Source organism: Medicago sativa, chromosome 4, assembly GCF_051527215.1.
Source record: "Medicago sativa cultivar Bolivia chromosome 4, Bolivia_mono, whole genome shotgun sequence".
Taxonomy (NCBI): Eukaryota; Viridiplantae; Streptophyta; class Magnoliopsida; order Fabales; family Fabaceae; genus Medicago; species Medicago sativa.
In genome coordinates, this window is record NC_140752.1 from 88,889,250 (window position 1) to 88,901,798 (window position 12,549).

At 32.5% G+C, this 12,549-nt stretch overlaps 2 protein-coding genes across 2 annotated transcripts; both read right to left on the minus strand.

Moving 5' to 3' along the window:
* Positions 1-327: 327 nt before the first annotated feature.
* On the minus strand, positions 328-6,545 carry LOC146933419 (kinetochore protein). The gene is made up of 11 exons (XM_085705204.1): positions 6,170-6,545; positions 5,850-6,074; positions 5,659-5,752; positions 5,393-5,572; positions 4,994-5,083; positions 3,469-3,576; positions 2,548-2,601; positions 1,924-2,038; positions 1,302-1,459; positions 964-1,059; positions 328-595 (listed from the first exon to the last, which is right to left on the minus strand). The coding sequence occupies exons 1-11, from the start codon at positions 6,331-6,333 to the stop codon at positions 506-508; spliced, it is 1,374 nt and encodes a 457-aa protein (XP_085561330.1). The 5' UTR covers positions 6,334-6,545; the 3' UTR covers positions 328-505.
* A 2,705-nt stretch (positions 6,546-9,250) lies between these two features.
* Positions 9,251-11,367, minus strand: LOC146933420 (basic blue protein-like). Its single transcript, XM_085705206.1, has 2 exons — positions 10,826-11,367; positions 9,251-9,845 (listed from the first exon to the last, which is right to left on the minus strand). Exons 1-2 carry the CDS (start codon positions 10,989-10,991, stop codon positions 9,643-9,645), a joined length of 369 nt encoding a protein of 122 aa, XP_085561332.1. The 5' UTR covers positions 10,992-11,367; the 3' UTR covers positions 9,251-9,642.
* Positions 11,368-12,549: the final 1,182 nt, after the last annotated feature.

The following is a 12,549-nucleotide window of genomic DNA, read 5'->3' on the forward strand; positions in this document are numbered from 1 at the left end:
AAGAGAGAACAGACTTTTTCATTGTTGTGTGAAAATCTAGTATACACATTTACCGAAGGACGTAAATTTAGACATATTTTGCGATATATCAAATGATTTTTTATTATAACCCAAAATTTTATGGACATACGACATTTAAAATTAACTTCGAAGTTGCAATCCAACAATAAATTTTATAAACAACTCAATCCTTAATCCTTATAAGGTGCGGTTCCAAGTTTCCAACCCACAATAACTCACTTCTCAGCACTTCGAGTATGAGTTTCACTACTACACTCTTCGAAACCAAAACAAAAAGAGAGAAGATAAAACAATAAAGAAGAAAGCTATAAACGAAATCTGCTGCAGCCTAAAGCATCAAAAAGTAACTGTTATAGATACAACTTTACACCTATACCTATGTCTTAAACAAAAGAAAATAAATTGCTCTGTGATTTCTACAAGGGTTTTGATGATAACGTGCTCAACATTGCAGGGCAAGTCTAGTGCATAATCAAATGGAATCCTAATGGTCAAATCCAGCTCCTTTAATGGTCGCATTCTTTAGCCCAGATTCAACCACACGTGCAGCAAACGAGTTGGAATACTTACAAAACTACAACAACCCAAACATAAAAGTTTTGTTATTTCTTGTTCACTGTCACAATAATTAACACAAGAATCATTCCTCAAAATTTACAATCAACATTAACACGGCAGTGTGTAGAACAAGGATTGGAGCTCACTTGACAGGATAAACAGTAAAAGAAACACAGTCTATATACAGTAAGAATAAAAATTAAAGGTAAAATCTATGTGAAAGTTGCAACTTGCAACTGACATAGAGCAACTTTGAATTTCAGTTCCAATTTCATTTCCCTCTTACGACTCATGAGGTATGGCTGCAATTTGAAGTATGGAAACAAAGCAGAGTATTATATCAATTACCAACAGGCTTCCAAAAGAAGATAAATGGCAACATACCTCTTCAAAAAGCTCGCTGTATTTACTTTCCATCTGATCCACTTTAATTGTTGCAGATTCTTTTACTGAGGCCTCTTTACTGTTTATGGCATCCACCTGTCAATTGCAGACAAGAAATAACAATGTATTTTTTCATCAAACTTCAATTTATTATGAAAGAAAATGCAAACGAGTGGCTAATGAATATTGATTATGTTTCTGAAGCTGTAAAGATTACTAGTTATGATGATTTCAAAAATAGAAGTATTTAGATAAGAAGTAATGTTTTCTTTAGTTATTCATATATTCAGTGTTTATACTTTCCAATGGAGTTTTCTATTCCACTTAATAAATGGTACCTTCGATAACATAGCCTCAACATTTCTCTGTCTTGTTTCAATGTCACGTCTCTTTGAGTCCGCCTCTGATTTTATACTGCTTAGGTATTTAGTTCCTTCATCCGTCATGAAACCACATTCTTTCTCAAACTGCTTCTTCAACCCTTCCGTATGCTCAACTGATGAGGGAAAACACAACAAACACATATATAATATACATGTTTAAAGAGCAATGCTACATAGCATTAAAGTTTTTTCATAGAAATCATTACAAGATAACATGGTGTAGTGGCATATGTGCCACTTCAGTCAGTCTATGGATTTTCATTTAGACAAGATGATGATGATCGTCATTGTTAAAGAGTCTCACATCAGATAAGAGATGGTCTGGCAATGTGTTCATAAGTGGGGGTAATCCTCACCTCACAAGCCGGTTTTGTGGGGTTGTGATAGGCCCAACCGCAATTTCTAAGAATAATCATCATAAGAATAATAATTTGATAAAAATCATGCCACAATGCCAGGTAATTTGTCAACAGTTTTTTAAAAAAAATCACAAAAAATACCATAACTCATGCTTTCACAGATACGCCTCCCATTTGGAAATGGGGTACCAGCATTACTTGCTTGCACAAGAACGTACCTTTGCTTTGATTTTCAACCAACTTGGCCTCAAGTGACTTCTCCAGTACTTCTTCGTCGCCAAGTTTAGCTTTTAATGTTTTAAGATCCTTTTCAATAGTTTTAGCAGAATTGACCTAAAGGAAGTGCTAAAGAAATCAAACAAGAGGTTTTGCACAATAACTATCTTTGAAGGAAGAAAAGGCCCACATATCATAATTAGAACATTTCATATCGATCTTGTAGAAAATGTATTTGATATATTTCAGAGTTGTTAATAGAGAACAACCACTAGTTAGTTTAAATAGACTATTCTAAACCTAATGGGCCTGATTAATGGGTGGAATACATTTATTACTAATAATTACGAATATACATTATTTACAACATATCGCCAAGACACCACTACCATGTCCTCGTAAGCTCAATTGGTATGGACAATGCATAATATATGCAAGGTCCGGGGTTCAAACCCTGGCCACCACCAAAAAAAGACACCACTACCATCATGAGCTCCATTTAAATCCAAAATAACAAAAGAAAAAGCTTTTCCTTCCTCCATATAGAGGGATAAATTCATAACCAAATTTCAATCGTCATGCTAAATGACAGGACATGAGTCAAATAGCTATAGGACAGGGAATACCTGCTCTTGTATTGCATGCACCTGCTTGTAGTGCTTTGACATTTTTTTGTGTACCTGACAAGTAATGGATAAAGTGATCTGTATTATCTAGGACAAAACATTACATTATGAATAGAAGTCATAAACCCATGAGATGCAGTTTACTTTTTTTAAGTTTGCTTTCTAGAATGAGTAAATTGCTACAAGGTTAGTGCATAGCTTTGTTTAACCAATATGAATAATGTTGCTGCCAAAAAGAAATATGAATAATGATGAAACTGAACGACAACATCTATAAGGAAAATTCTATAAAGCAGATTAAGTGATCCCACTAGCTCTATTATATTGAAGTTTATTCTTCAATCCTCATTACTAGGGAAAATTCAACTTGTATAAGTCCAACACCGTTTGACCAATGGTCTGGACAAATTGACTACTTGGCTCATAAGAAAGAATCAAAGATATACAACCCAAAAGGGGGAGGTCGCAAATTGTAATTGCGTCTTAAAGTAAATGTTGAGTAATTAAGGAAGAAATTCATTAGTCCAACAAATTGTATTGATAAAGTATATTACTTTACCCTGACCCAAAATGTACATGAGAAGAAAAAAAATAAACTTCATACCTGGTTGATAGTTTAAGGCTTTTGCACACAAATTAAGACGTCCTTTAATTTATGTGTATTTGTATCAAAATACTCATATTTATCATTATTAATTAACTATTATACAAACTCATGTTTTTCAATGTGAAGACTGTAATTACTCCACTACCAACAATCTCGTAAAAACAAAACATCTTATTTATATCAAGGCATAATTAGAAAACAAAGACAAATCATACCTCGTGGATATTTAAAACACCCATGGTTTTGAAACAAAATAAAGATTCTAAAAACACCATAGTTTTGTATGGAGGGAATACCGTCCTGTGACAACATACCTTGGAAAAAACTTCAACAAGGGCAGTCTTCTCATGGAAATTGTGCATGGCTAATCTTTCAGCATTTCTCGCCTCGTCTCGAGCTAATTTCTTTTCCTCTAAAGCTCTCTTCATGCAAGATAAGGAAAGCAAATTTAAATAGGTAGAGGCAGAAAAATAAATTCCAAGATTACTCTACACAGCAAGAACATCTAAAATAAGCATGCAGTTTTTGTTCATCCGAACAGTGATAAAAAAATTCATGGTTACTGTTAGTCCCTCTAGTTTCCACTTACTTTCAATTTAGTTCCTACAATTTGTTTTCTTTTCAATTAAATTTTCACACTTACAAACATCTTCAACAGACTGATTTAAAGGAAAAGAGCGATTATTTCAAGTGAATACCCTTTGGTACAAAGGCTGAATTCATGAAACATGCTAATAACACTGCTAAATACCAGAATAACACTAACAATTTTTTTTTAATATTATAGTAATCATACGAACTATGAAACAATGAAGATATTTTTTGGAAAAACAAAAGAGTCTTTTTCTACATTTCCATATCTCTGTCCTTTCTCACTTGGGTCTGGCTACCTATTTCCTACTGCTACCAATTTCTTACGATTTCACCTCAAATCTCCTACACCAATTACCAATGGAAACACCCACACACAAAATGAATCAATGACAATTTGGTAGGAAGCATTTAAAAACAGAACCACGGTGGAAGATTCATCATTCTGTCTACCCACAGAGCCCACAAAGAGCTTTATACCAATTGATAGAACATACAGGTATATTATTAGTTATTACTGAAAATGGGGATCCCTTTGATTACAAACAATGGCAGCACTTTGAGGGTCTGCCTACCTCTCAATGCTAAAAGGCCCTATTCCTCTCAAATGGCAAGATGATCCCATCTCTAATCCTCCTCTCTATTTATAGGCAGCATGTTTTATTTGGCCTAACTACCTCTCAACTCAGCTACTAACTACCCATTAACTAATAAACTAACCTCTTAAATAACCACTTCTTAACTAACAATAACTGACCTAACAGGCAGCCCTTATGTTGTGACTTTGGTGTGATTCAACTATTAGTTGTTCTTTAATGTTGGGTTGTGTAAACAATTATGCATTTTGAGATGCTACTTGTGTAGTCACAATTTTTTAATACAAGAAAATTATGGAATATGAAGGAGACATAAATTATGTTGGATGATTTTTCTCTGTTACTATATTCTCAGTAGCTCCTTGTTTTGCTAAGTGTAGGTGTTATGTTACAGAAGGTTTGCCAGGCTATGCATGTATTAAGTTAAAGTTAGTATGCGCACAGTCATTACCCAAGAGAAGGTCAAGAGTCATGAGAGTTTTCCACTGTGGTAACCACACAAAATTAAAGGCAGTCCAATAAAATGCATTTACAAAATTCACACAGGAAGATGGGGTGGAAAAATGCAATGTACATTACATTTCGAAGCTAAGAATGTAATAAGTTTGATTTTGTGAACAGAATAGGCTAATAGCCAACATGAAAATGATACCTGTACTTTATCAGGCGATTGAGCAATTTTTGAAAGTAGATTTCCATGCTCTTGAACATTTTGTACCAGTTTATATTCAGCACTAGAAATCTGAGGTAACAAAAGGAAAATCGAGTTAGAATTTAGAATTGTCATCAAGTAAAAGTAAACAATTTATCACCAACTACCAACACAGGAATTAATATATATTATGAACTGATCAGATTAAACTGTAGCCTGCAATATATGTGCAAGTTACATAACCGAAAGGGTTAAATGTCCTAATCCAACATTAATTATTCACATAAACATCTATGCCTCTACTGAAATTTCTTCCATATACTACTCAAAAACCCCAACATCAAGAAGTAAGAATATGGAACTCATTATGCTAAACTTTCATTATCGGTTAAAGCATACCTTATCATCCATTTCCACAGTCCTCTCCTTCAACTTCTTTATAGTACTTCTCAATGACATCTGTTTATTGTTCAGGTTTGCAATAGTTTGACGCAACTCTTTAACTTGTGCTTCCACCTCCTGAACAGAAGGCATTTCTCTTTCCCTTGCTTCATTGCATTCAGCAATCGCCAATTTCAACTATAACAGAATGAAAATCAATCAAATAAAACACCAATACCAACACACACATAAAATTAAAATAAAAATCATTCACTATTATAAACCTGTGTAATCTTATTCTCTTCAATCTCAACTATCTTCTGTTCCAACGCGTTGAATTCGCCTACAATTTCTGATATCGCATTCAATCTCCCATCCCTGATTTTCAAAAATTTAACAATTAGGTCATGTTTTAGGGGTTTTTTTTTTCCTTCATGATTTTGCAGAAATGGTTGAAGAAGTGAGACTAACGAACCTGTCGAGACAGAAATTGAGAAGAGCACCAAGGAAAAACTCGGTTCGATGAGGATCAGGTTTGAGAAGATCAGCAAAGTTGAATGTGTATTTCTTAGGACATTCAAGTGCGCTGAGCATTTCCTTGATCTTGTTGTAAAGCTTGATAGCGTGAATGGATCCAACGTGAAGATCAGGATTCTCGAGATGCTCTAGTGCATCGAAATCTAGCTGTCCGTTGTCTTCGCTGTGAGAAATGAAAGAGAGAAACACATTGTGAACAAGAGAATAAAAACGAAGCGCGTGAATTGAAGATTGAAGAGAAGGGAAAGGGATAGTTACTCGTGGAGAAAATCGAGGTAGTTGAGGATGCGAGAGTAGAGATCCAAAACGACGCCGGTTCTGGGGTTGGAGAGGTCGTTCTCTGTAACGGTGGCAATTTGAAAGTTGTTTAGGAGTTGAACTATTTCTGGGCGACGAAGCCTGGGGTATTCGTAGTTCGACATTGCTATCTTCTTCAACCGCTACTCGGACTCAGAAATTGTGAAAGTGAAAGTGACCGTGTGATTCAAAATTCAAAATTGATAATTGATAATTTTGAGTCCCGCCCAAACTTTTATAGTGTTTAGTACACGAGTAATGCGCGTCTCCTCTCCTCTGCGATCTACGGATCAAATCTATACAAAAATCAAAATTACTAGTGAAATAAACTTATTGCTCCTCGATTTTTGTTCAATTGTACAAATTGAGATTGAACTAGGGATCTCAATGGGTACCCATGGGTACGGATAGTATGATACTCGTTTCCGCCCCGTTGGATAAATATGATACCCGTACCCGCCCCATACCCTCGTGGATACCCACTATGCGGGTACCCGTGGGTATTGAGGTATTCATGGGTACCCATGGATTTTTGAATTTATTTATTTTTTTTGTACAAATAATAACTTTTATTAATTACCTACCAAAAACTTCAACTTTTAAACATCCATACATAATCCATTCAAAATTTTATAAATCATACATAATCCATAGAAAATTTATGATTCTTATATAATCCATAGAATATGTTTTATGATGTGAATGAAGTGAAAATGGTGAACTTAATAAGATGAATTAAAAAAAATTAAAAATAAAAATAGGTTATTAATGAGAAATCTTAGGTGGGCGGTAAAATTTCCTTCAATAAGGTAACAACTTTAAGTAATAACATAAGATATATAAAGATAATTTAGTAATTTACTTAACTCATTATTGGGTATGGGTACCCGTAGATATGGATACAATCAAACCCATGTCCATATCCATATAATAATGGGTAGTCAAATACCCGTTATTATACCCGTGGATACCCGTTTAGCTACCCGCCCCATGCCCGTGACGGATTTTACCCACGGGTACCCGTGGGCATGGGTATTTTTGCCACCCCTAGATTGAACAAAAAAAAAATGAAATTTTGGATAATTCTAATACTAATAAATATCATAGCTTAGTTGGTATGGATATTACATATTATACACAGAGACCTAGGTTCGAACGAACCCCGAACACTCCATTTCTCCATTAAATTGTGTGAGTTCTAACCACTAGGCTACTTGACCAAAAAAAAAAAATCTGCAAAAGTTAATTTAAAATACTAAAGGACAAAGATTTTTTTTAATTTTATTTTACAAACTCTCAGGCTCGGTCTCTCACACAAAACTTTTTTATTTCTACAATACTCATCTCTTATTTCTAAATGTTAACCCGTGACGCAATATTAACCCTAGATTTAACCTAATTTTTCGCGTGACTTTACTATATTAACCCTAGATTTAATTTATGCAAAGTGTCATCTCTTATTTCTAAATGTTAACCCGTGACGTAATATTAACCCTAGATTTAACCTAATTTTTCGCATGACTTTACTATATTAACCCTATATTTAATTTATGCAAAATGTCATCTCTTCTCTTATTTCTAAATGTTAATCCGTGACGCAATATTAACCTTAGATTTAACCTAATTTTTCGCGTGACTTTACTATATTAACCCTAGATTTAATTTATGCAAAATGTCATCTCTTATTTCTAAATGTTAACCCGTGACGCAATATTAACCCTAGATTTAACCTAATTTTTTGCGTGATTTTACTATATTAACCCTAGATTTAATTTATGCAAAATGTCATCTCTTCTCTTATTTCTAAATGTTAACCCGTGACGCAGTATTAACCCTAGATTTAACCTAATTTTTTCGCGTGACTTTACTATATTAACCCTAGATTTAATTTATGCAAAATGTCATCTCTTATTTCTAAATGTTAACCCGTGACGCAATATTAACCCTAGATTTAACCTAATTTTTTGCGTGATTTTACTATATTAACCCTAGATTTAATTTATGCAAAATGTCATCTCTTCTCTTATTTCTAAATGTTAACCCGTGACGCAGTATTAACCCTAGATTTAACCTAATTTTTTCGCGTGACTTTACTATATTAACCCTAGATTTAATTTATGCAAAATGTCATCTCTAATTTTAACCTAATTTTTCCCTCCACACTTTTGCATTTAATATTTATCTAAAGTAAAATAAAATTATGTTCCTAATTATAAGCTGTTTTTTTGGAATGGAATAACCGTTAACCCGTCTCGCTATACTTAACTTAATCTCTTACTTATGAATGTTAACCCGTCTTGCTATACTTAACCTATTATGTTACGTTACGGTATCAAGGACGATGTCATGGAAAATTATGTTATGGTACAATACCAACGTCTATGGTTCTTAATATTATGAAATACTATATGACAATCATGACATTCATCTAAACTATTTTGTTACCTATTACCGTCAAATATTACCTTCCATATGACGCACGCACGGGTCGATGGTCTAATTTTCTGTTTTAAATTTCAACTCGGGGTTCCTTTCACACGTCACCGCTCATCGCCTCCTCTTGCCCAATCTCATGTCATCACTTCTCTAATTCATTCTCACGTCGTCGCAAATCGTTGTCTTTTTTAATGATGAATATGCATAATTAATTTTGTCCATATATAATACAAAATATTAATTAATTTGTAACATTGTTGCTTCTAGTTTTAATTAGTTTGTAAAATTGTGTTAATTTTAATCATGTGGTTGTTTCCTCTGCTATTTTTTATTATGTTGTTTCCTATGATTCATTGTTTTTTATTTTCTTTTAAAAAAAAAAATGTATGTATTGACAATTTGTCTTCGGACAAACCCGGTCATGTTTTCGTATTGTTATGTACTTGTTGGACCCAAATCTCATCAAGTTTGATCGGATTCATAGACATATTTAAATTTAAAAATTGGTTCGATCTAATGTGAATACCAGATTCAGGTCACATAAACCCGACTTAATCCGTCCTTTTTTTACCCTTTATATTCATATAGTAATATCATAACAGCTGCGCCCAAATTATTACTTTTATTATTTTATGAAAAGACAAAGATACTGATATCATAATGATTGCACCCAAATGAACGTGTAAGGATGCAACATTACAAGCAAAAAGCATAACAAATGTAATTTATCTAACAAAAGTACAAAAACTCTGAATAAATTAAAATTAATCACCAAAACAAAACTTACTTCCCCATAATACTACTTTCATGGAGGCACCCAAAACAACACATCACAAGGCCTAAACAAACTTATTCGCTTGAGACAAAATCAGTCACCTTGGTTCAAACAAACAGAACCGCAGAAAAAACTGATATGAAAAGAGCAACTGGTATGAAATTTGCAAGGCACGCAAATAAAAGTTGAACACATTATTAATACTTAAACTATAGTATAAAAATCATGCAGCATTGATGGCAATTTTCACACCAGAACCGCAGTGACCCGGAAAATTGCACATGAAGTAGTTTTGTCCCTTAGCAAGCCTGACCCGATCCTTTCCTGACCAATACACTTTAGATCCTCTTCTTGGAGTACTGCACTTATCATACACTTCTTTGGTTACTGCCACCACATTGTGAGCCCCTTGCCTATAGTTGAACACTGCACAAACATATATAAAAATTAAATTTACGCTCAAGAAATTTGATAATTTTTAAAAGAGTTGTACAAAAGGAAAAAAATCTTCTGTATTATACTTTTTTATTAGAATAATATTAAGATGCTTGACAAACAAGAAAAGAATGAAATTAGCCATAATATTAATATTAAGACTTTTTTTAATCAGATATGAAGGAGTAAAGACTTCCCTAAAAAAAAGGAAGGGGTGAAGATAGTCATCAATATGGCCCTCATGTCGAATAGTATTAGGGCAAAAAATGGTCTAACAATATCATCTTTCTAACGTTCATTTTTGTATCGAGTGAAAAAAATTTAGATCGTGCAATTTTATGTTGTATTTATTTTCAAAATGTTGAGACTTAAATGAATTTCAATCAATACAAAATATATTTTAGAAAAGAATATTAGTGAACATTGATATCACATAATTCAACCTTACAAGGGAGTTGATTAAGAGAAACTATTTTACAAAAAATAAAGGGTTAATTAAGTTTTTAGTCTCTATAAATATTCATAGTTTTGTTTTTAGTCCCTACAAAATAAAATCACACTTTTTAGTCCTTGTGACATTTTCCTTAAGCATTTTAAGGACTAAAAATGCTGATGGGAAATTTTATAGAGACTAAAAATACTGATGGAAAAATTTTATAGGGACTAAAACTGCTGATGGAAAATTTTATAGGGACTAAAAAGTGTGATTTTATTTTGTAGGGACTAAAAACAAAACTGTGAATATTTATAGAGACTAAAAACTTAATTAACCCAAAAATAAATTAGTTACTTAATTTTGAACTCTTGTATTTTTTTTTTTGTTGCACGCTCTCGGTTCTTAAGAAATAGAGACTATGATCATTCCAAACTTGATTCAAATGTAAGTAAAGTTTGACAAACAATTGTTATAATTAAAATTTGAAAAGTAAGAATAAAATTTAATAATTCTTTGGCCATTAGAATATACATACCAAGTGTATCACCAGCCCTAAAGCGTTTTCCTCGAGACCACCCAACCGTGTTAAAGGTCCAACCTCCAGTACTTCCAACATAGTAGGTAGCAGCATGAGCTAACTCAGAATTAAGAACAAAAAAGCAGATTAGTAGAACCATTACACTGCCCCTTCCCAGAGCCATGTTTTCTCTACTAGTATTTGCTAGAAAGCTGTGAAAGAAAGGGATTTGGATGTAAGAAAATTTGGAATAATGTGGTAAAGGTTTTATAATTGAGGAATGAGTGAAGAGGCTTGCAAGAAATCTTATGGGAAGTTAGTTACATACCAAGACGTGGGTCTGCCCAAACTATTCAACCCGTAATGATTCCTGAGACGAGATGTATGTTTTTTTAGCACAAGTTGTAATTGATAATTAAGGTACTATCAATTTATGATAATACTAGTATTATGATAGTGGTTCAAGTTAAACTCCACCAGTTCTAAATTGTCGATAGTACATTTGACTTTAAATTTGGTTTCATGGCACCAGCTTCGCACGTATGCCTGAGTGCTAACCCATTTCCTAAGATGGAACTCAATTAACATTATATGTCAACCTCCCATGAGAAAATCTTTTGTGGTCCTGGTCCACACAAGTGGTCTTTGGTCATACAAAGAGAAAAAAGAGAAGAGAGAGAAAAGAGAAGAAAGAGAAAATGGAGAAGAGAGAAGATAAGAGAGAAGGAAAAAACTTATGTGTGTGACCAAAACCAAAATTCTTGGTTCTGGTCCACACAATTGTTTCTCACCTCCCATGGCATAAATTTTTTTTGAAATGTCCTACAAGAAAGTACATTAATTGATGGTGATGTGATGGTTGACCTGTAAAAAAATATATTACAAGAAGAAATACTTATATGATCACAATCTCATAAAAATTAATTAAACACATATTTGTTTATATGTGTGTTTAAATGAGTTTTAGTTAGGTTTATGAACAAGCAAGTGTGACTCTAGCTACTATAAGACTTTTTGGACATTTTGTTTGTTCACAATGGTGCCATAAATTAAAAAAGGGCTTAAATATGGTTTTGGTCCCTGCAAAATAGGTCAGTTTTGGTTTTAGTCCCTGCAAATTTTTTTTATAGCTTTTGGTCCCTGTAAAAATAGGTCAGTTTTGGTTTTAGTCCCTGCAATTTTTTTTTATAGCTTTTGGTCCTTGCAAAAATAGACCAGTTTTGGTTTTAGTCCCTCCAAATTTTTTTTTATAGTTTTTGGTCCCTGCAAAACTATGCCAGTTTTGCTTTTAGTCCCTGCAAATCTTTTATAATTTTTTTTATAGTATTAAAAAATTCTGGAAAATTGAAAAATTAATAAAAAAATTAATAAAATTCTGGAAAAATTTAAAATTATTAAAAAATTGAAAAAAAATATTAAAAAATTCTGGAAAATCGAAAAATTAATAAAAAAATTTAAAAATATTAAAAATTAATAAAAAAAATTAAAAAATATTAAAAAATTCTGGAAAAATGAAAAATCAATAAAAAAATATTAAAAAATTCTGGAAAATTGAAAAAATAATAAAAATGAAAAAATTGAAAAAAAGGGAAAAAATTTAAAAAATCTGGAAAAATTAATAAAAATAAAAAATGATTAAAAAAATAAAATAATCTAATAAAATGAAAAATAATGAAAAATTCTGGAAAATAAAAAATATTCTGATTAGTATATATGTCGAAATTTCGAAATTCTGGAAAAAA

Coding starts and splice junctions, on each gene's coding strand:
- LOC146933419 (XM_085705204.1), bottom strand. CDS start 6,333: ATGTCGAACTACGAATACCCCAGGCTTCGTCGCCCAGAAATAGTTCAA. Junction 3,577..4,993: donor AATCGCCTGATAAAGTACAG/GTATCATTTTCA, acceptor TCTTGCATGAAG/AGAGCTTTAGAGGAAAAGAA. Junction 1,460..1,923: donor GGTTGAAAATCAAAGCAAAG/GTACGTTCTTGT, acceptor TTCCCTCATCAG/TTGAGCATACGGAAGGGTTG.
- LOC146933420 (XM_085705206.1), bottom strand. CDS start 10,991: ATGGCTCTGGGAAGGGGCAGTGTAATGGTTCTACTAATCTGCTTTTTT. Junction 9,846..10,825: donor TAGGGCTGGTGATACACTTG/GTATGTATATTC, acceptor ATGTTTGTGCAG/TGTTCAACTATAGGCAAGGG.